The 21,363-nt window shown below is 41.9% G+C and overlaps 1 protein-coding gene across 6 annotated transcripts in view; it reads right to left on the bottom strand.

Annotated features, from left to right (window-relative positions):
* Positions 1-21,363, bottom strand: part of tlk2 (tousled-like kinase 2) — a 206,894-nt gene that overhangs the window by 140,530 nt on the left and 45,001 nt on the right. For 3 of the 6 annotated variants that reach the window (XM_072561853.1, XM_072561854.1, XM_072561850.1), the window contains one exon: positions 11,301-11,383. In XM_072561853.1, the coding sequence (XP_072417954.1) occupies positions 11,301-11,381 (81 nt within the window). In that variant the 5' untranslated portion in view covers positions 11,382-11,383. Of the gene's footprint in view, positions 1-11,300; positions 11,387-21,363 lie in introns of all 6 variants that reach the window. The other 3 variants (XM_072561849.1, XM_072561855.1, XM_072561852.1) reach the window with 1 other exon arrangement.

The following is a 21,363-nucleotide window of genomic DNA, read 5'->3' as shown; positions in this document are numbered from 1 at the left end:
TCCTATACCTACCACCCCTTAATTTAAAGCTGTGTCCCCTAGTAACAGCTGACTTCATTAGCGGAAAAAGGTTCTCACTGTCAACCCTATCTAAACCCCTAATCATCTTGTACACAAGATGAAATTTAACATTTCACCCTGTGCCTGCCCACAATAACTGGATGCAGATTAAAAGACAATACTAGCAATGTGCTTAATATGTTTTATAGTCTAAGTGCCTGACATTCATTTGTGGCTGAAAGGTAGGCATGATAGAGGGGCAAAAATCCACAGCAAGGGCAAACTAGCGATCCCAATCATTCTCTCCTTCAACATTGACAGGAATGTCATCTGGTCACATCATTTAAAAACTTGGAACTACACTGCTGTTCCTCCACTATTCCTGATCAAAATCTTGGGGCTTCCTTCCTAACAGCACTCTGGTGTAACTACAGCACATGGACGACAAAATGGAAGCTCACCACCACCTTCAATGGAGATTTAAGAGTGGGTAAGAAATTATGGCTTAATCAGCAATGCCCACATTTTATGAATTAATAAACTTAATATCAACTTTTGAGATGAAAAATTTTCCCACGTGAAACTTCTCTGCCAGGGCTACCAGGAAGGTAAATTTCCCCATTTAAATATGCGTGGAACCAATGGCACCCATTTTTCAGCAACATCCAGAGTGGTGAGAGCAAGTAGTTGAGTGGGAGCAGTCAAATTGAGCTTTGGGATGGTGAATGAGTGATATATTTGGGCAGTCGCTATGCACGTAGTGTCTTCCACCCGCCCCTCCTCTAACCAAAACAAAAATTTCTGGTGCGTTGACAGGAAAACCTTACTTTTTTTCTTTAATCGTGGGCTGGTAAGTAATGTGACTTAAAAAAATGTTAAATTTCATTTATCTATTTGACATTATAGTTGGACTAAATTTAAGCTTAAAAGATTAAAAATGACAGGAGATCTCAGACCCATGTAATGCTCCTCTTGCTCAATTTGGGAGCTCAGGGACATGGCTGATGTCCCTGACTCCTCCACAGGCAGGAAGTGCGTCCAGCTGCAGCTCGTTAGACCACATGACAACTCTGGAGCTGCAGATGGACTCACCTTGGAGCATCAGCAACGCTGAGGAGGTCGCAGATAGCAGGTTTACGAATTGGTCACATCACAGATCAGGATTACTGAGGGAGAAAGAGAATGGGTGACCAAAAGACAGAAAAACAGCAGGAAGGCAGTGCAAGTGGCCCAAGGTGATCTCCTTCCAAAACAGGTACACTGCTTTGGATACTGTTAAGGGTGATTGCTCAACAAAGGGAGGCAGCAGTGGCCAGGTTCATGGCACTGTGGCTGGCTCTGCTAAGGGCTATAGTCATAGGTGGTTCTGGGCTGAAAACGAGACTCCCAAATGGTACGTTGCCTCCCAGTTGCACAGATCAGGGGGTGTCTCAGATTGACTGCAGGACATTCTGAAGGGGGAAGGTGAACAGCCAGCTGTTGTGGTGCATACAAGGCCCAATGATATAGGTAATAAAAACAGGATGAGGTCCTACAAGCAGAATTTAGGGAGTTAGGAGGCAAGTACAATATCTTCCTGTATTCCACGAGATCTAAGTTTGCTGACCAGTCTACCATAAAGGAACCTTGTCAAAAGCCTTACTGAAGTCCATACAGATCACGTCCACCATTCTATGCTCAATCCCCTTTGTTACCTCTTCAAACCAAACTCTATTGAGTTCAAGAAATATTATTTCACACATGAAGCCATGTTGACTATCCCTAACCAGTCTTCGCCAAATACATGTAAATCCTGTCCCTTGGGATTCCCTCCAACAACTTGCCCACCACTGATGTCAGGCTCTGTGGGCTACAGGTCCTTGGCTTTTCCTTACTATCTTTCTTAAATAGTGGTACTATTCAAAGTTTGGGAGAAGATTTGTAGCTCGGGTGCTCATTGTTGTGGTTCTGTTTGCCCAGCTGGGAATTTGTCTTGCAAACGTTTCGTCCCGTCTTGGTGACATCCTCAGTTCTTGGGAGCCTCCTGTGAAGCGCTTCTGTGCTGTTTCCTCCGGCATTTATAGTGGCCTGTCTCTGCTGCTTCTGGTTGTCAGTTCGAGCTGTCTGCTGTAGTGGCCAGTATATTGGGTCCAGGTCGATGTGTTTGTTGATAAGAGTCTGCGGATGAGTGCCATGCCTCTAGGAATTCCCTGGCTGTTCTCTGTTTGGCTTGCCCTATAATGGTAGTGTTGTCCCAGTCGAATTCATGTTGCTTGTCGTCTGTGTGTGTGGCTACTAAGGATAGCTGGTCGTGTCGTTTCGTGGCTAGTTGGTGTTCATGTATACGGATCGTTAACTGTCTTCCTGTTTGTCCGATGTAGTGTTTTGTGCAGTCCTTGCATGGGATTTTGTACACTACATTAGTTTTGCTCATGTTGGGTATCGGGTCCTTTGTTCTGGTGAGTTGTTGTCTGAGGGTGGCTGTTGGTTTGTGGGCTGTTATGAGTCCTAGTGGTCACAGTAGTCTGGCCGTCAGTTCAGAAATGCTCCTGATGTATGGTAGTGCGGCTAGTCCTTTGGGTTGCGGCATGTCCTCGTTCCGTTGTCTCTCCCTTAGGCATCTGTTGATGAAATTGCGAGGGTATCCGTTTTTGGCGAATACTTTGTATAGGTGTTCCTCTTCCTCTTTTTGTAGTTCTGGTGTGCTGCAGTCCTTTTGAATAGTGTCCTGATGCAACTTCGTTTGTGTGTGTTGGGGTGGTTGCTTTCATAGTTTAGGACTTGGTCTGTGTGTGTGGCTTTCCTGTAAACCTTTGTGGTGAATTCTGAGGATGTCACCTAGACAGGGGACAAAACGTTTGCAAGACAAATTCCCAGCTCGGCAAACAGAACCACAACAGTGGTACTATGTTAACCAATCTCCAATCTTCTGCCACCTCACCTGCGACTATCGCTGATCCAAATATCTCAGTAAGGGGCCCAGTAAATCACTTCCCTAGCTTCCCAGATTTCTCAGGTACACCTGATCAGGTCCTGGGGACTTATCCACCTTTATGCATTTTAAGACATCTAGCACCTCCTTTGTAAGATGGACATTTTTCAAGATTTCATCATCTATTTCCCGACATTCTATATCTCCACAATAAACACTGATGCAAAATACTCATTTAATATCACCCCCATCTCTTGCAGTTCCACACGTAGGAGTCCTATTTTCTCCCTAGTTACCCTTTCATCTTTAAAGTATTTGTCAAATCCCTTTTATTTGCCAAAGCTAGATCATGTCCCCTTTTTGCCATCCTGATTTCCTGCTTAATATATTCCTACTACCTTTCTCCTCTAAGGATTCACTCAACCTTCGCTATTTAGCTTCTTTTTATTACCCAAAATCTCAATTTCTCTAGTCATCCACCATTCCCTAAACCTACGAGCCTTGCCTTTCACCCAACAGGAGCATACTGTTGACCTCAGCACCAGGGATCTAGGTTCGATTCCAGCCTCAGGCGACTGTGTTTGGAGATTGCACATTCTCTATGTCTGCGGGAGTTTGCTCAGTGTTCCAGTTTCCTCCCACTGTTCAAAGATGTGCTAGTTAGGTGAATTGGCCATGCTAAATTGCCCACACAGTGCTCAGGGATGAGTAGGTTTGATGCATTAAATCAGGAGAAATGTCAAGTAATAGGGGAGGGGAATGGGTCTGGGTGGGTTACTCTTCGGAGGGTCAGTGTGGACCTGTTGGGTCAAGATGCCCTGTTTCCAGACCGTAGGGATTCTATGATATATTGTCTCTGGACTTGTTCTCATTTTTGAAGGCTTCTTTTTTTCTAGCCATCCTTTTACCTGCAAACATCTGACCCCAAATCAACTTTTAAAAAAGTTCTTGCATAATTCTGTCAAAATTGGCCTTCCTCCAATTTAGACTAGATCTAAAAGTTGCAGTTCTATCTTTTTCCATCACTATTTTAAATCTAATATAATTATGGTCGCTGGCCCCAAAATGCACCCCAATCACCTGCCCTGCCCTATTTCCCAAGAGCAGGTAAAGTTTTGCACCTTCTCTAGTAGGTGCATCCACACACTGGATCAGAAAATTTATCCTTGAACAGTACTCCATAGTTTTAGACTCTTCAACTTGGGACTTTCCCGCCAAGCTAAGACTGGAATTTAGAAGAATGAGTGACAAAGAATGAACATACATTTGACTCAAAAAGGTACTTCAGGGAAGGGAAAAATGTTGATCAGTGCAACTCAACAATTTCTATTAGTATCTGATGAGCAGAGTTTGAGCCTTGCAGGGAGTACAGTGTAGGTTTACAAGAATGATACCTGGACTTCAGGTGTTAAGTTATGAGAAGACTACAAATAAGGCCTATTTTCTCTAGAGATTTGAAGGTTAAGGGATGGTCTGAATGAAATCAGGATAGTAACAGGAAAAATTAGAGTAGATAAAACATTTCCACTGAATGAAGATTCTACATCTAGGGGCCAGACCTATCAGGAAGAAAAAAAAAAAGTGTTAGCAAACACTCTTACACCCACAAGGGTGGCAGAGATTTGGAACTCTTCCACAAATGGCAGGTGCTGGATTAGTTAATTTTAAAATCAGACTTTTTTTGGTTAAGCAAAAGGCACTAAGCGATATGGGCTAAAGATATTAAAAATATTAAGTTAGGCCATAGATCAGCCATGTCTTTGGGACAGGTTCAAGGGGTTGAATGGCCTACTCTGTTCTCAACTTACTGTCGCTATAAAAGATTCCACGACATAGCATATTCATAACTATGTTACAAACAAGATCTTCCCCTTGATCTGACATTTTGCCCTTGAACTTTGAAAGAAAAGAGCAGGGGTGAACCTGGACTATGGTCTGGCTTATTTTTACACTTGAGCAATGTAGTGGGAAACTTGAAACAGCTAGAATTGAGTGACCAATGTTCAGGTGGGTGACAGTAGAACAGCAAACCTGATTGGGAAAAAAAAAAAGAGAGAGAGAGTGTTCGTAATCCAGAATTCACATCACTTTCAGACAGTTTAAAAAAAAAGACAGACATTTGCAAACACTACATGAATTCTGAAGGGAGTACACACATCTAAGGGCTCAACAACAGTCAAAGCAGAAACATTTTAAAAGCCAGTTTTCACCATGACACTATTGTAGTACTGATATCTGTAATGCATTATACAAAGAAAATCAGAATTAATAATCAAATCTGGAATGAAATCTGGCCATTGGTGATTGGTTCAACCATCATGACACTAATTTTCTCCCCAAACACCTTTCTCCTTATGCTTTATCTGCCTTTGTTATCATAGTAAGATGCCAGAGGAGTGGTACCATTGTACCATTATTAAAATATAGACATGGGGATACAGCAGGAAATTACAGGCCTGCCAAATCTAACCTCAGTGGAGGCAGTTATTAAAAAGAATGTGGAGTGACAGAATATATCTGCTCTTGGAACAGCAGAGATTAATCAGAGTTAGTCAGCATGAATTTGCGAAGGGAAAGTTATATTTGACAACTTCGTCAAATTTTGAGACTGCAACCCGCCATGTTGATGTGGGCAACCAACTTGATTTGGTCTACATGAACTTTAGCAAGGCTTTTGATAAGGTCCCACAAGGCAGACTAGTCAAGAAAGCAAGTGCTTTATTAGCAGAGACAGAAAAAACAGAGGGGGATGGTAGAGGGATGATTGTGCGACTGAAGATCTGTTTCCATGGAGGTTCGACAGGCCACGATGTTGGGCCCTTGCTGTTTGAGGTGTACGTTAAAATGATTTAGACTTGAAATATAAGAGGTATGGTCAAGAAGTTTGTGAACAACATGAAAATTGATAAGATGTAAATAGTGAGGATAACTGTAATCATATCAATGGACTGGTCAAGTGAATACAGCAGTCATAAAATGGAATTTAACCCAGAAAAGAGACAGAAGTAATACACTTAAGCAGGACTATCCAGCTAAAAGGAGTACCCTATGTATGATAGTACCAGAGAAGGTACTGAAGCTCAGAGGCATATTAGGCAAGAACAAAGGTTTATACTGGAACCTGTACAAAACACTGGTCTGGCCAGAATTGGTGCACTGTGTGCCGTTCTGATTACTATATTATAGGAAGGATATGATTTATGAGAGAAGATGCAGAGATTTACCAGAATTCTTCCTGGGGCTGGAGGGCCTGAGTTAAGACAGGCAGAGATGGTTTTCCTTGATGCAGTGAAGACAATGAGAGGAGTTGATAGAGGCATATTTAAAGATTTTGAAGGGCATAGATAGTTTGGCTCCTTTTCATTAGTAGACCATATCTAACTCATGTGTAAATCTCTGTTTGGTGTGCCACATAATCCACAAATCTGCAATGTTTCTGTGGCAATTTGCTGTACCTTGGCTCAGTAGTAACCCACTTGCTGCTGAATCATTATAGTTCAAGCTCCACCTCAGAGACTGAAGCACAAAATCCAAGCTGATACTAACAGCATCGTACACCTTTCATGCTGCACAAAATGATACCATCTTTTAGACGAGCTGTTAATTTGAATGACTTCTCTTTCTGTTCCTGCATCATGTTCTCTGGCATCATCCAGAGACTTATACCCAGTCACATCCTCTTTCTCATCTACATGTTGCCCCTCAGTGACAAAATTTAAAAAAAAATACAACACTAGTCTTCACATGTATATTGGCAGCACCTAGCTCTCAGTCACCATCAACATTGTTTATGCCTCCACTGTTGCTACATGATCAGATTGCTGATCCAACAACCAATACCGGATGATCTGAAATTTCCTTTAACTATTGGAAAAGTCGAAACCTTCTTATTTTGTTCAGAGTTCCCACTGCAAGCTCCATGCTCTAGCTATGGACTCCATCCTTCTGCCTGGCAACAGCCAAATATTATTCTGTTGGTAATCTTCAGGTCATTCCTTCCCAGAAGAGAAAAGACCTCATTTCCATGCCATCACCAAGACTACTGACTTTCACCTCTAAAATGTCACGACCTCATCGCCATCTTAACTCATCTGCACTGAAACCCTCATTTGTGCTTTCGTTACTTCTAGACTTGACTATTCCAATACAAGCCACCACAGTAAACTGGAGGCGACACAAAACTCTGCTGGCTATGTCTCGAGTCACATGCTCGATCACCCTGTGCTCACTAAATCTACATTAGCTAGCTAACGAGCAAGACCTGGATATTTAAACTTTAATCTTCAAATCACTCCATGGTTTTGCCTCCCCAACCCATTGTCTCCTCCAGGCCCACAACTGGAAAATATTTAAGTCTGGCTTCTTGTGCAATCCCAATTATAATTGGGATAGTCTCCAGTGACCGAACAATCTTCAGCTGCCGAGGGCCAAACTCTCAAACTTTCACCCTGCACCTCCACACCTCACTTTCCTCCTTCAAGATGTTTCTATTTACTGACCACCAACCTATATCTTTGACCACCCTCTGGTCATCTGACCTCTACCTCATGTAGGTCATTGCTAAATTTTGTTTTATTACAGTTGTGAAATATTTCAGAATGTCTCATTACATTATAAAGTGGCTACATAGTTTAGTAGTAGCAACAAGCACGTGAGGTCCCAATAGCTCTCTCAAGGTGAGCATAAAAAGAACACATGGCCCTACTTCAAAGAACAAAATTTGCACAAGATTCTTGAAAATAATTATTTTTCAATCAAAATGAGTAGATGATACTTTAATCATGTCTCCTGTTTTTGTTTCATTACCAAATTAGCTGCCACATTTCCTTATATTACAACAGTGACTGTATACCAGACCAGGGGTATTTAATTTTGAGATGCCTTGAAGTTACGAAATGCACATTATTCCCTTCTTTAGTTGCTGTTGATTGTTAATTCCAATTATCTCTTCTCAAATCCTGTAGCAGGGATTACTAGAAGGCAAGCGTGAACATAAACCTGGCTGATCTTCCCAGAATATTAGTTCAGAGGCACTAAGGCCAATAGACAACAGGTGCAGGAGTAGGCCATTCTGCCCTTCAAGCCAGCACCACCATTCAATATGATCATGGCTGATTATTCCTAATCAGTATCCTGTTCCTGCCTTATCTCCATAACCCTTGATTCCACTATCCTGGAGAGCTCTAACCAACTCTTTCTTAAATTAATCCAGAGACTGAGCCTCCACTGCCCTCTGGGGCAGAGCATTCCACAAAGCCACCACTCTGGGTGAAGAAGGTTCTCCTCATCTCTGTTCTAAATGGTCTACCCCATATTTTTAAGCTGTGTCCTCTGGTTCGGGACTCACCCATCAGCAGAAACCTGTTTCCTGCCTCCAGTGTGTGCAATCCTTGAATAATCTTATATGTCTCAATCAGATCCCCTCTCCATCTTCTAAACTCAAGGGTATACAAACCCAGTCGCTCCAGTCTTTCAGTGTAAGGTAGCCCTGCCATTCCAGGAATTGACCTCGTGAACCTACGCTGAACTCCCTCAATAGCCAGAATGTCTTTCCTCAAATTTGCAAACCAGAACTGCACACAATACTCCAGGTGTGGTCTCACCAGGGCCCTGTACAGCTGCAGAAGAACCTCTTTGCTTCTATACTCAATCCCTCTCGTTATGAAGGCCAACATGCCTTCTTCACTACCTGCTGTACCTGCATGCTTACCTTCATTGACTGGTGTACAAGAATACCCAGATCTCTTTGGCAAGAACAGGAAGGCAGATTACTACCTAAAATGGAATCAATTTAGGTAAAGGGGCAGTACAAAGTGGATAACCATACATTTATCCATATTAAACTGCATCTAACTTGTCCAGGTCATCCAGTAATCTCAGAACATCCTCATCACATTTTACCGTGCCACCCAGTTTAGTATTATCAGCAAATTTGCTAGTGTTATTAAAAATACCATCTTCTATATCATTAATATATATTGTAAAAAGCTGCGGTCCCAGCACAGATCCCTGCGGTACCCCACGGGTCAGTGCCTGCCATTCCAAAATGGAGCCGTTTATCACTACTGTTTCCTGTCAGCCAACCAACTTTCAATCCAAGTTAGTACTTTGCCCCCAATACCATGCACCCTACTTTTGCTCACGAACATCCTACGTGGGACTTTATCAAAAGCTTTCTGAAAGTCCAGGTACACTACATCTACTGGATCTCTCTCATCCATCTTCAGAGTTACTTCCTCAAAAAATTCCAGAAGATTAGTCAAGCATGATTTCCCCTTCATAAATCCATGCTGACTCTCACCTATCCGGTTACTGCTATCCAGAGGTGTTGTAATTTCATCCTTTATTATAGACTCCAGCATCTTTCCCACCACTGAGGTCAGACTAACTGGTCTATAAAATTTCCTGCTTTCTCTCTCCCACCTTGCTTAAAAAGTGGTACAACATTAGCCACCCTGCAATCCGCAGGAACTGATCCCGAAATCTATCAAACTCTGGAAAATAACCACCAACGCATCCATGATTCTCGAGCCACCTCCTTCAGTACCCTGGGACTTAGCCTTCAGACCCAACAGTCTCTCCAACACCAATTCCTGGCAAATATAAATTCCCTTCAGTTCAGGTCCTTCAGCCACTGTTACCTCAGGGAGATTGCTTGTGTCTTCCCCAGTGAACACCAGTCTGAAGTACCAATTCAATTCCTCTGCCATTTCTTTGTTCCCAGTGATATATTCCCCTATTTCTGTCTTCAAGGGCCCAATTTTAGTCTTAACCATTTTTTTGCCTTTCACATCCTAAAAAAGCTTTTACTATCCTCCTCCATTTTTGGCCAGTTTACCTTCGTACCTAATTTTTTTCTCTGCGTATTTCCTTCTTAGTAATCCTCTGTTGTTCTTTAAAAGCTTCCCAGTCCTCCATTTTCCCACTCATCTTTGCTATGTTATACTCTTTCTCCTTTAACTTTACATGTTTCTTAACTTCCCTCATCAGCCACGGCCACCCATACCTCCCCCTGAACTCAGTTAACTCAGCAGCGTTCAGGGGATCAAATCTGGAAGCTCCCCAGATTGAAATGGATAAAATACTCAATCTTGACTCACAAGACAAGCCAGTGCTCTGGAATTTTGTAGAAGAACTATTGCTTACTGTGCATCATCTGATTGAGAGCATCAAAAAAATGTCTACATTTTAGAGGCATAGAGCTGTTCAGCATGAAAACAGATCCTTCAGTCTAAATTGCCAATGCCGACTACATATCCTAAGTTAATCCAGTCCCACTTGCCAGTGTTTGGTCCACAACCTTCCAATTCACATACCTATCTGAATGCCTTTTAAAATGTTGTAATCGTGAAGTCGAAACATGTAGTGCTGGAAAAGTGCAGCAAGTCAGGCAGCACCTGAGGAGCAGGAGAGTCAACATTCCAGGCAGAAACCCTTCATCCAGAATGGGGGGGGGGGGGGGGGGGGGAGAAGAAAGGGGGCTAAGAGATAAATGGGGGATGGGGGTGAAGCTGGGGGCAGGTGATAGGTGGATGCAGGTGGGAGGCAATTGTGAAAAAAAGGTGGCAAGGAAGAAGATGGATAGGTAGGACAGTTCAAGAGGGTAGTGTACAAGCCTCAGCTACTTCCTCTGGCAGCTCATTCCATACACGCACCACCCTCTGAAAAAAAACTGTTGCCCTGAGGTCCCTTTTATATATCTTTCCCCTCTCACCTTAAACCTACACCCTCTAGTTTTGGACTCCCCTACCCTGGGGAAAAAGCCTTGGCTATTCACCCTATCTATGCCCCTCTCAAATTTTGTAAACTTCTACAAGTTCACCCCTCAGCCTCCAACACTCTAGGGAAAATAGTCCTAGCCTATTCAGCCTCTCCCTATAGCTCAAACCCTTCAACCCTGGCAACACATGATAAAAGAATGTTAAGCCACAATTGTGTAACCTAACAGCACAAGGCAGCAGTTCAGGAATTAAGAGACTAATTTTCTTTATATTCTATTTACTAGTTGATAGCCCTCCTGCCCACAGCGCCAGGTACCCAGACACAATTCCGGTCTTTGATGACCGTCTGTATGGACTTGTACATTCTCAGTGTCTGCGTGGGTTTCCTCTCTGCCCACACAAAAAAAAAGTACAAGTTAGGTGATTGTTCCATAAATGTCCAGCGATGCACAGGCTATGTGGGTTAGCCATGGAAAATGCAGGGATGGAGCAGGAGGACTGGGTCTGGGTGGGCTGCTCTTCAAAAGGTTTAGTGCAGACTTGATGAGCTAAATGGCCTCTTTCTGTACTGTAGAGATTTTAATGATTTTCCCATTAGAGTTTGGGTTTGTATTGGAAGTCAAATAGTATTTTACCACCTCATCCTGCCAAAAATAAAAACAACTCACCTTGGTGACGCCCATTCCAGTGAATCTTGCTTCCAGCAGCTCCTGTCGCCGTGGGTCCAGACTGTGCAATTCTTCCATCATTTCTGCTGAAAAGAAAAAAAAAAAAAAATCAGGCACATTATATATATTCCCATATATATATGCCCATATAAAAACTTGTCACCCCTGTAGCACTCTTCACTTCAGCTCTGAGGCATCAATATCTCTCACTTACATATCCCTAGTTCTTCAGAAACTCCATTTTCCAACTGATCACTTCCTTACTTCCAAAGTTTTAAGCTTTCCTACTCAGCTTTGAACAGTATCTTTTTTTAAAAAAAAAAACAGGATTAAAAACAAAAACTCATGGCTAAATTGGAAAACAAATCATGGCTGAACTCATTTCTTCAAATTGTATCTCTTCACCCAAGAGCCACATAACACTGACTAACCGATGTACAATTTCATTGGCATTAAGGTTTTATTCTGCAAAGGGGGCAAGTGAGATGAAACACTTCATTGTCTTGAATCACCAGGTCAACAGCAGTGATACTGTCGGACTAAAATGGGCAAACCGACTTAACTGTCACCAAAACAGTACCAGCCGACCAATAGGCTCCCACATTATCCAACCAGAACTACAGCAACACCTACAGTCTAAAACAGATTTAGCAATAAACGTTTGGTTGTTTTTGCTTTGGTTCTTGATTCCAGGAAATCAAGCAGCTCAGGCATAGACAGGATGTTTAATAATTAGCCAGTACAGAAGCATAAATTACCATAAATCTGATAGTATCCTCTGCACCAATCATTGAGCTGGAAGCTGATAGATCTGACTACTACAACAGCACAGACTACTTAGGAGGAAGAAAACAGCGTATAGAGGGAGGAGACCATTCATTCATGGAGCATGTGCTGGCTTCTTAAAGTACAAAAAAAAATCCAGTTCCTTCCACTTTCCAGAATTTTCTCCCCTTCAAGTATTCATCCTTCTGAAGGGGAATATTGCGTCTTATTCAACATCAATCAGGCCACTCATTCTAAATTCAAACTACTTAAGTGCATAAAATTGTTTCCCTCTGATTTTTTTGCCAAACACCTCAATTATCTTTCCACAGATTTAAAAAAAAAATTAAAATATTGGTACTGATTGCACCTCAACTATAAATCAAGGTTTGTATTAAAAGGGCAGAAGTCCTGTTTCAAGATGGATTAAATTACAAGGGCTAACAATGTTTAAAGTAGTATTAGCTACTAGAACAAAGATTTGGCTTTAGCATGAATGCCTCAGAGTTTGAATAAAGTCAACATATAAACCAGGAAACAACCTTGAACCTAATATATTTCTGTTCCTTCATCATGACTAGGGCCAAAATCCTTGAATATCATAATCTTCGACTTGATACAAGTCCTTGGAATTCCCTCCACTGTCACATGGACGGGAGTATTCAGGTGGCTGCTCAGTACCACCAAAGGCATTTAGGAGTGAGCAATCAATGCTGGCCTTGCCAGTGACACCCAAACTCCAAAACACAATAGTCACAGAACAGTGATTCATACTTTTGAGTGTAATATTACAAGATACGAAAATAAAGTCATTATTATGTTACTACCATAGGGTTGCTCTTATTGGACAGACAACTGGCGGCGATTTAACCAGAGGGTCACCATGCCTCAGGTGAGGGGGAAGAGGTTGAGAGAGAGAACAAAACAAAAAGTTCAGTTATCTCAGCCAGCAAAGTTTGATGCCAACTGCAACTTAAACCTGCCATCTAACTGAGCTAGCTGACTCCCCACTGCAAACGTACTGCATTGATCAGGTGCTGTGTTTCCAAAAAGATCTTAAACTAATTGCTAAACTGATATGCCTATCCTAAAAGGGTACATAGACTAAAAAGATCTGACAGCATTACAGTATACAAACACATTGTTACTGTATATTTGTATGCTGTGTTTCAGAACACTTATTCCCTAAATCACTGCTAAGATTCATCTTAGGGTTACACACAAATGGTCTACACACTTGGTTTTACATGAAGCACCCTGGGACATTGCTGCCTCTATCAAATCTCAGTTCTTCGAGGCAGATCCAGATCCATGCCTCACCCGAATCTTAAAGAAACCCAAGGCCACATCTGTTGTAATTTGCATTGATTGCAGTCATTTTGCATGTACCAACAAGTTCCAATAGCAATAATTGAGGAGCTTGTGCTCAAATGTCAGCTGTTCCTGATTTTAATTAATTTTGAATGTGGGGGTGAGAATGTTCATCAGGTATAGACAAGCAGGGAAAGAGTTAAGTTCTGAATTTTGTGAAAGAGGTTCAGCTGAGCATGACTCAGATCAGATAACTTACAGTTAACAATGCAGTGTTGGTGGCAAGGGTAATGGGTTAACAAGGTGGAAAAGTATTCATTACATCAAGCCATTTAACAAGAGGTAGCATTCAGTGTGTAATGGCAGTTAACAAGGTGAAAAGTATTTGTTATATGGGGGGGGGGGTCAAATGGGACAACAGGGGAGGGACAAATCCATGTTCTATCATTTAAAAGGCAGTATCATTGATTGCAACTGAATTCCTCTATAATATACACTACTTCTAGATATACCAAAAAGAAAAAAAAAGGAGGGTTAAAAAACAAAACACCATTTAACATTAAGGTTGGATAGAAGTTTGAAATATTATTTTTATAAATGCAGAAGTTTGCTTATATGAAACTAACTTGGAAAATGGTTGAGATTTGTCAATACAGTATGTATTTAATTTTTTTGGTAACCTGAGTTAAGATGATCACAAAAATCACATCATTCTATTCTTCACCTTCTTCTGTTACTACACAGTTTAAATACAGCTGAACCCAAATCTCCATTTCCGTGTGCACTTACCTTCCTCCTGTTCCAACACAGGTTAGAAAAACATCACTGGATTAAGGTTTAAATCTTATATTGCCCCACCTCCCCCCCGCCTCTCTTACATTCACCCAGATTGGTTTCAAGGTTTGACCAAAGGAGGAAGGAAGGAAAACCCAAGAGAAAGTTAATCAAGTGTGTATTCATTGATGTTTTCAGATTGCTTATAAGAGACTGTATAACAACCCAAGAGACGCAAAATGATGATTAATGCTAATTAGAAATAGCAAGTGGAACAAGAGAAGACACAAAAGACAGTACAGAATGGAAAGAGAGGGTGCATACCTTAAGGAATTCTGGAAGCACCTGCCCACCCAACATTATCCTCTTAACTAAAGATTTGTTTTAAGTTATGAGTATGTGACCATTGTAAAGATAGCCCTCTGTATGCTCGTTGAAATGCTCAGAGGACTGGTGCGAAAGGGGAGAAGCTTGGGGCAGATCAGTCATTACTTTATAGAATGGTAGGGCTGGCCCAAAAGAGCTGAAAAGCTTACCCTAAAACTGATTCTACTACAATGTAAAAAGATAAGCTTTGGCCTTTGTGTGATGGAAACAACAAAGCACCAAATTAGCTCAGATCAAAACATTGGTAGAATAAACAGGTTTATCCAAGATGTGATTTTGGACAGTCTGATGACGGAGGTAATAGATAAGGAAGCGATAGTTTGATGCTGATCTAATGCTTTTGTAATTCATTCACAAGATGTGGGCTTTACTGACATCGCCAACATGCACTGCCTACACCAAAAGGCCCTGATACTGTTGTAGTGGGGTCTTCTTTGTGAACTCCTACACAGTGCTTTGGTGCACTTGAGTTGCTTACTTGACTACTTCCGAAATCAAATTATTTGATGGGAGAATTGGACTCACTTGGTGACCAGACAGGTGGTTTGCTACTCAAAAAAAAGGATAAAATGAACCAATGAAAACCAAAAAGAACTGCAGATGCTGTAAGTTAAATTAGAGACAAAAATAGATATTGTTGGAAAACCTCAGGTGGTCTAGCAGCATCTGTGGAGAGAAATCAGTTAACATTTTGGGTTGAGTGATTCTGAGGAAGGGTCACTCAACCTGGAACTTTAACAGATTTCTTTTCACAGATGCTGCCAGACCTCCTGAGCTTTTCCAGCAAGTTCTACGAATGAACCAGTTAGGTTATATATCTGGACTCAAAATATTAGCTTGCTTAGTCTCCATGGATGCTGCCTGACATGCTGTGATTTCCAGCATTTCCCCCCCAATAGGTTTTTAAGTACACTCAGACAGGAATCTTGCTGACTAATATCAACTTGTTTTTTGTTCAATTCCAGATTTTAATTCAAATCCTTATGTTTTCATGGTGCAATTGAACTCATTTTCTGAGTTAGTCCAGCAACATAAAACATCATGCTACCATATACAGAATGAGAGATGGGGGAAAATCAGTTTGTATCCCAAAGAATGATTCTTTCAGGGACACTAGAAGGACAAATCATTTTTAGACAAGTTCTGGGTCCAAAGCATACAGAGCGACAAGCATTAAAGTGAACCATGGTCAGCAGCACAACACTTTGGAATTTTGATTAGAGCCACTTTGATTAGAAGTAATGGCCAAAGGACAGATTGGAAAGATTTAGTGAAGTGAATTCTGCTATAAAATATATTTAAAAAGTCAAGAAAACAGAGGTTGCAAGAAATGGGATGGTTGTTTGGAGGCAAGAGGTCTTTTTGTTCACCCCCGTTTTAAAAGTTGCAGGGAATTATGACATTGGTTTGGAAGTGGATAGTGCATATGCAGAAGGACATTTACAATACCAGTTATCATGCAGAACACAAAACAGGAAACTGGCTGATCTGCAATTTAGTGCAAATGAGAGCAAAAGGTGGCTCTCATAATGAAGATCAACTCAGAGTGGAGAGTTGGGCAAAGAGGTGAAGGTGAACATCAATTGGGGTCCAAGACCAGGGCAGGGAACTTGTGTAAATGTTGGGTTTAAGCAGACAACTCAATAGAAAACTTGTTTTTGGGTATAGGCTTGACTCAAAAATATAGTGAAGAGAATGCTATCTGCACTTTCTAGCAAGATCCTAGCAGTGGATTGGTTGTGGAAGGCAAGAGGGGCCTACTAGGTTGAAGATGATTTTGTACAAGATCTGGGTAATAGATAACTAAATCAGTCATGTCCTTCATATATCAAAAGGACACAGAGCTGTATGTAAGAGTGAAGACTGAGAGAGATTAATAGGCAAAGTGGGAGACAGTAAAAACACAGTGCTATTGAACACAGAACACAGCGCAGCACACTGTACAGGTCTGCCAGCCAGTTGGTTTATGTCTAGATTTAGTCCACACCACACAAGCCACCTTCCATTCTTATTACCTTGTACTTCACTGTTCTTATATCCATCAGCAATGCATTAACCATCTGACAAAATAAGTCAATGCTCTCTGCATCAACCACACCACAGAACAGTGTTCCACACTTTACCAGCGTGTAACAATATTTCTCATGGTTCCCTTATGAGACCGCGTTCTGATTTCTATTGTTAATTTTCTTGAACTGGCACTCGACTGAATCAATTCAAAATTTAGATGGAATTTCTTTAAAGTAGTGAAGATCTACAACTTCACATTAGAATGCAAAACTACATTTTGGACACTAGGTCAGACACATTTATAAAAATTTGTTTGAATTTGGAAACCAAAATGTGATGAGCAAGAAAGGAGTACTAGAGACAAAACTTTCGTATCCAATCGGGTCTGTGGAGAGTGTTCCTTATGCAGTTACAGATGCAAAACAATCTTACAAGAAAAAGCTAGTCATTAACCTGGAATCTAAAATTTGCAAGTCATTACAATTCCCTTCTGACTAACTTCAAGATTTTACAAGCAACTTCAATTACTTAGGTTTAACTAATTAGACCATGTTTCCCACAGGAGTCAGCTGAGCAATACTCTTTTTTTAAAAAAATAGGTCAGGTTAAGCACTTATTCACCACGTTGGAGCTCTAGGCAACACATGAGCAATGCCACAGGATATCCACTAGTGCAACCAAAATCTTCAGCAACAGCAAACCAATGATAGCAAACGGCAAAGATTTCAAATGATCCATAATAACTCTGCATGTCCCTGACGTACTTCTAGACATTCTCCTCTCCTTAATTTGGTCCGTCAAAAACAGATGACTGTTTTATTTATTTCATTATCCACTTATTTTTCTGCCCTAGCCATCAATACAATGGTGGAACATGTTGTTACTTCTGTTGTCATGACTGCATCCAAACCCTGAATCTAAATGCCTAATGTTTTATTATAGTCTCTCTACCAGAGAATAAAAATAAAACAATTGTACATTTTGCCCACTTAAAATTAACTTTTCATTTAGGTTGAAATGTCAATGTTTCAAGATTTCTAATGCCTTAATTTTCCCCTTTTTGTTTTGAAAAAGATCATTCTCCCTCAGCTGCTGTGCAATAATTCCAGTCACCAGGTTCCACCATTAACCTGTGACTCACCAGAATCCAGACCTCCTGGAGAATGTGCTCTAGTGACCTGGAATGGGAATACGAATGCAGCTGCTGCCCTCAGCTGAGAAACAACAGCTAAATATGCAGCAATTCTCCCAGAAAAATATACCTCCTGCTTCCAAGACCTAGTTTCAAAAATCACATTTGCACTGTAAACAAACACAAGCCAAGGTGACAACAAAAAGCTGAAAGGCCTGTACTGCATACACCAAGCAAGATTGATAACAAATTGCAACAGCTGCAATTGGCTTTGCCCCTAACAAGACAAAGCAATTATTGTTTGGTGATGAAGGGCTTTTGCCCAAAACGTCGATTTCGAAGCTACTTGGATGCTGCCTGAACTGCTGTGCTCTTCCAGCACCACTAATCCAGAATCTGGTTTCCAGCATCTGCAGTCATTGTTTTTACCCAATTATTGTTTGCCACTGATTGTATTAACTCAATAACCTCTGATAAATTTTATATATTTAGTCTGAATAAAATCAATATTTCAAAAATCTAATCAATAATAGTTTGCATTTGACTGGTTTTGAAAAATTCAAGGATATAACAAAAAACATTGGTATGGTTTTATGAACTGCTTTTTCTTAATTTGTTCTTGGAAGATGTTTGCTGGCAAGATGACCATTTATTGTCCATTGTTAGTTAGCCTTGAAGACATGCCATCACAGCCAATAAAAGAAATCAAAACAGAACTCTTACACACAGGTTCCTCTAATTTTAGATCATAGAATCATAGAGGATCCGGACTTGTAGTCCAGCAAGTAAGCTAGCTGTGTGTCAGGATGTCCAAGACTGTAGGGAGGCTGTGGAGAAGGTAGCACTGACAGGGACTACTTGCAGACACAGAGATGGGCTCAAGTGCGTATACTTCAATGCAAGGAGTATCAGAAATAAGGTGGGTGAACTTAAGGCGTGGATCGGTACCTGGGACTACGATGTTGTGGCCATCACGGAAACATGGATAGATGAGGGACAGGAATGGCTGTTGGAGGTTCCTGGTTACAGATGTTTCAGTAAGATTAGGGAGGGTGGTAAAAAAGGAGGGGGGGTGGCATTGCTAATTAGAAATGGTATAACGGCTGCAGAAAGGAAGTTTGAGGGGGATCTGCCTCTGGAGGTAGTATGGGCTGAAGTCAGAAATAGGAAAGGTGCAGTCACCTTGTTGGGTGTTTATTATAGGCCCCCCAATAGCAGCAGAGATGTGGAGAAACAGATTGGGAAACAGATTTTGGAAAGGTGCAGAAGCCACAGGGTCGTAGTCATGGGCGACTTCAACTTCCCAAATATTGATTGGAAGCTCTTTAGATCAAGTAGATTGGATGGGGCGGTGTTTGTGCAGTGTGTCCAGGAAGCTTTTCTAACGCAGTATGTAGATTGTCCAACCAGAGGGGAGGCCATTTTGGATTTGGTACTCGGTAACGAACCGGGACAAGTGGTGGGCTTGTTAGTGGGTGAACATTTTGGTGATGGCGACCACAATTCTGTGACTTTCACCTTGGTTATGGAGAGAGATAGGTGCGCACAACAAGGAAGTTTTTACAATTGGGGGAAGGGAAATTACGATGCTGTAAGACAGGATTTGAGGAGCATACGTTGGGAGCATAGGCTGTCAGGGAAGGATGTGGTGGAAATGTGGGACTTTTTCAAGGAGCAGATACGACGTGTCCTTGATATGTATGTACCGATCAGGCAGGAAAGAAATGGTCGTGTGAGGGAGCCTTGGTTGACGAGGGAGGTTGAATGTCTAGTAAAGAGGAAGAAGGAGGCTTACATGAGGTTGAGGAAACAAGGTTCAGACAGAGCAGTGGAGGGATACAGGATAGCCAGAAGGGACCTGAAGAAAGGGATTAGGAGAGCTAAGAGAGAGTATGAAAAATCCCTGGCGGATAGGATCAAGGATAACCCCAAGGCATTCTATGCGTATGTGAGAAACCTGAGAATGACGAGAACGAGGGTAGGTCCGATCAAGGACAGTGGTGGGAGACTGTGTATTGAGTCGGAAGAGATAGGAGAGGTCTTGAACAAGTACTTCTCTTCAGTATTTACGAACGAGAGGGACCGTATTGTTGAAGAGGAGAGTGTGAAACGGACTGATAAGCTAGAAGAGATACCTGTTAGGAAGGAAGATGTGTTGGACATTTTGAACAACTTGAGGGTAGACAAGTCCCCCGGGCCTGACGGGATATATCCTAGGATTATGTGGGAAGCAAGAGAGGAAATTGCAGTACCGTTGGCAATGATCTTCTCGTCTTCACTGGCAACTGGGGTGGTACCAGGGGACTGGAGAGTAGCGAATGTTGTGCCCCTGTTCAAAAAAGGGAATAGGGATAACCCCGGGAATTACAGGCCAGTTAGTCTTACTTCTGTGGTAGGGAACTGAGGGATAGGATTTACGAGTATCTGGAAAGACACTGCTTGATTAGGGACAGCCAGCACGGATTTGTGAAGGGTAGGTCTTGCCTTACAAGTCTTATTGAATTCTTCGAGGAGGTGACCAAGCATGTGGATGAGGGTAGAGCAGTGGATGTAGTGTACATGGATTTTAGTAAGGCATTTGATAAGGTTCCCCATGGTAGGCTTATGCGGAAAGTCAGGAGGCATGGGATAGAGGGAAATTTGGCCAATTGGATAGAAAACTGGCTAACCGGTCGAAGTCAGAGAGTGGTGGTAGATGGTAAATATTCAGCATGGAGTCCAGTTACAAGTGGAGTTCCGCAGGGATCAGTTCTGGGTCCTTTGCTGTTTGTAATTTTTATTAATGACTTAGATGAGGGAGTCGAAGGGTGGGTCAGTAAATTTGCAGATGATACAAAGATAGGTGGAGTTGTGGACAGTGAGGAGGGCTGTTGTCGGCTGCAGAGGGACTTAGATATGATGCAGAGCTGGGCTGAGGAGTGGCAGATGGAGTTCAACCCTGCCAAGTGTGAGGTTGTCCATTTTGGAAGAACAAATAAGAATGCGGAATACAGGGTTAATGGTAGGGTTCTTGGTCAGGTGGAGGAACAGAGGGATCTTGGGGTCTATGTACATAGATCTTTGAAGGTTGCCACTCAGGTGGATAGAGTTTGTAAGAAGGCCTATGGAGTATTATCGTTCATTAGCAGAGGGATTGAATTCAAGAGTCGTGAGGTGATGTTGCAGCTGTACAGGACTTTGGTTAGGCCACATTTGGAGTACTGTGTGCAGTTCTGGTCGCCTCACTTTAGGAAAGATGTGGAAGCTTTGGAGAGGGTGCAGAGAAGATTTACCAGGATGTTGCCTGGAATGGAGAGTAGGTCGTACGAGGATAGGTTGAGAGTTCTCGGCCTTTTCTCGTTGGAACGGCGAAGGATGAGGGGTGACTTGATAGAGGTTTATAAGATGATCAGAGGAATAGATAGAGTAGACAGTCAGAAACTTTTTCCCCGGGTACAACAGAGTGTTACAAGGGGACATAAATTTAAGGTGAAGGGTGGGGGGTATAGGGGAGATGTCAGGGGTGGGTTCTTCACCCAGAGAGTGGTGGGGGCATGGAATGAGCTGCCCGTGGGAGTGGTAGAGTCAGAATCATTGGCGACCTTTAAGCGGCATTTGGATAGGTACATGGATGGGTGCTTAATCTAGGATAGAAGTTCGGCACAACATCGTGGGCCGAAGGGCCTGTTCTGTGCTGTATTGTTC

The sequence above is a fragment of the Chiloscyllium punctatum genome, chromosome 42, assembly GCF_047496795.1.
Source record: "Chiloscyllium punctatum isolate Juve2018m chromosome 42, sChiPun1.3, whole genome shotgun sequence".
Classification (NCBI taxonomy): Eukaryota; Metazoa; Chordata; class Chondrichthyes; order Orectolobiformes; family Hemiscylliidae; genus Chiloscyllium; species Chiloscyllium punctatum.
Note: the sequence above shows the minus strand (reverse complement) of the source record. Positions and strands in the feature narration are given on the sequence as shown.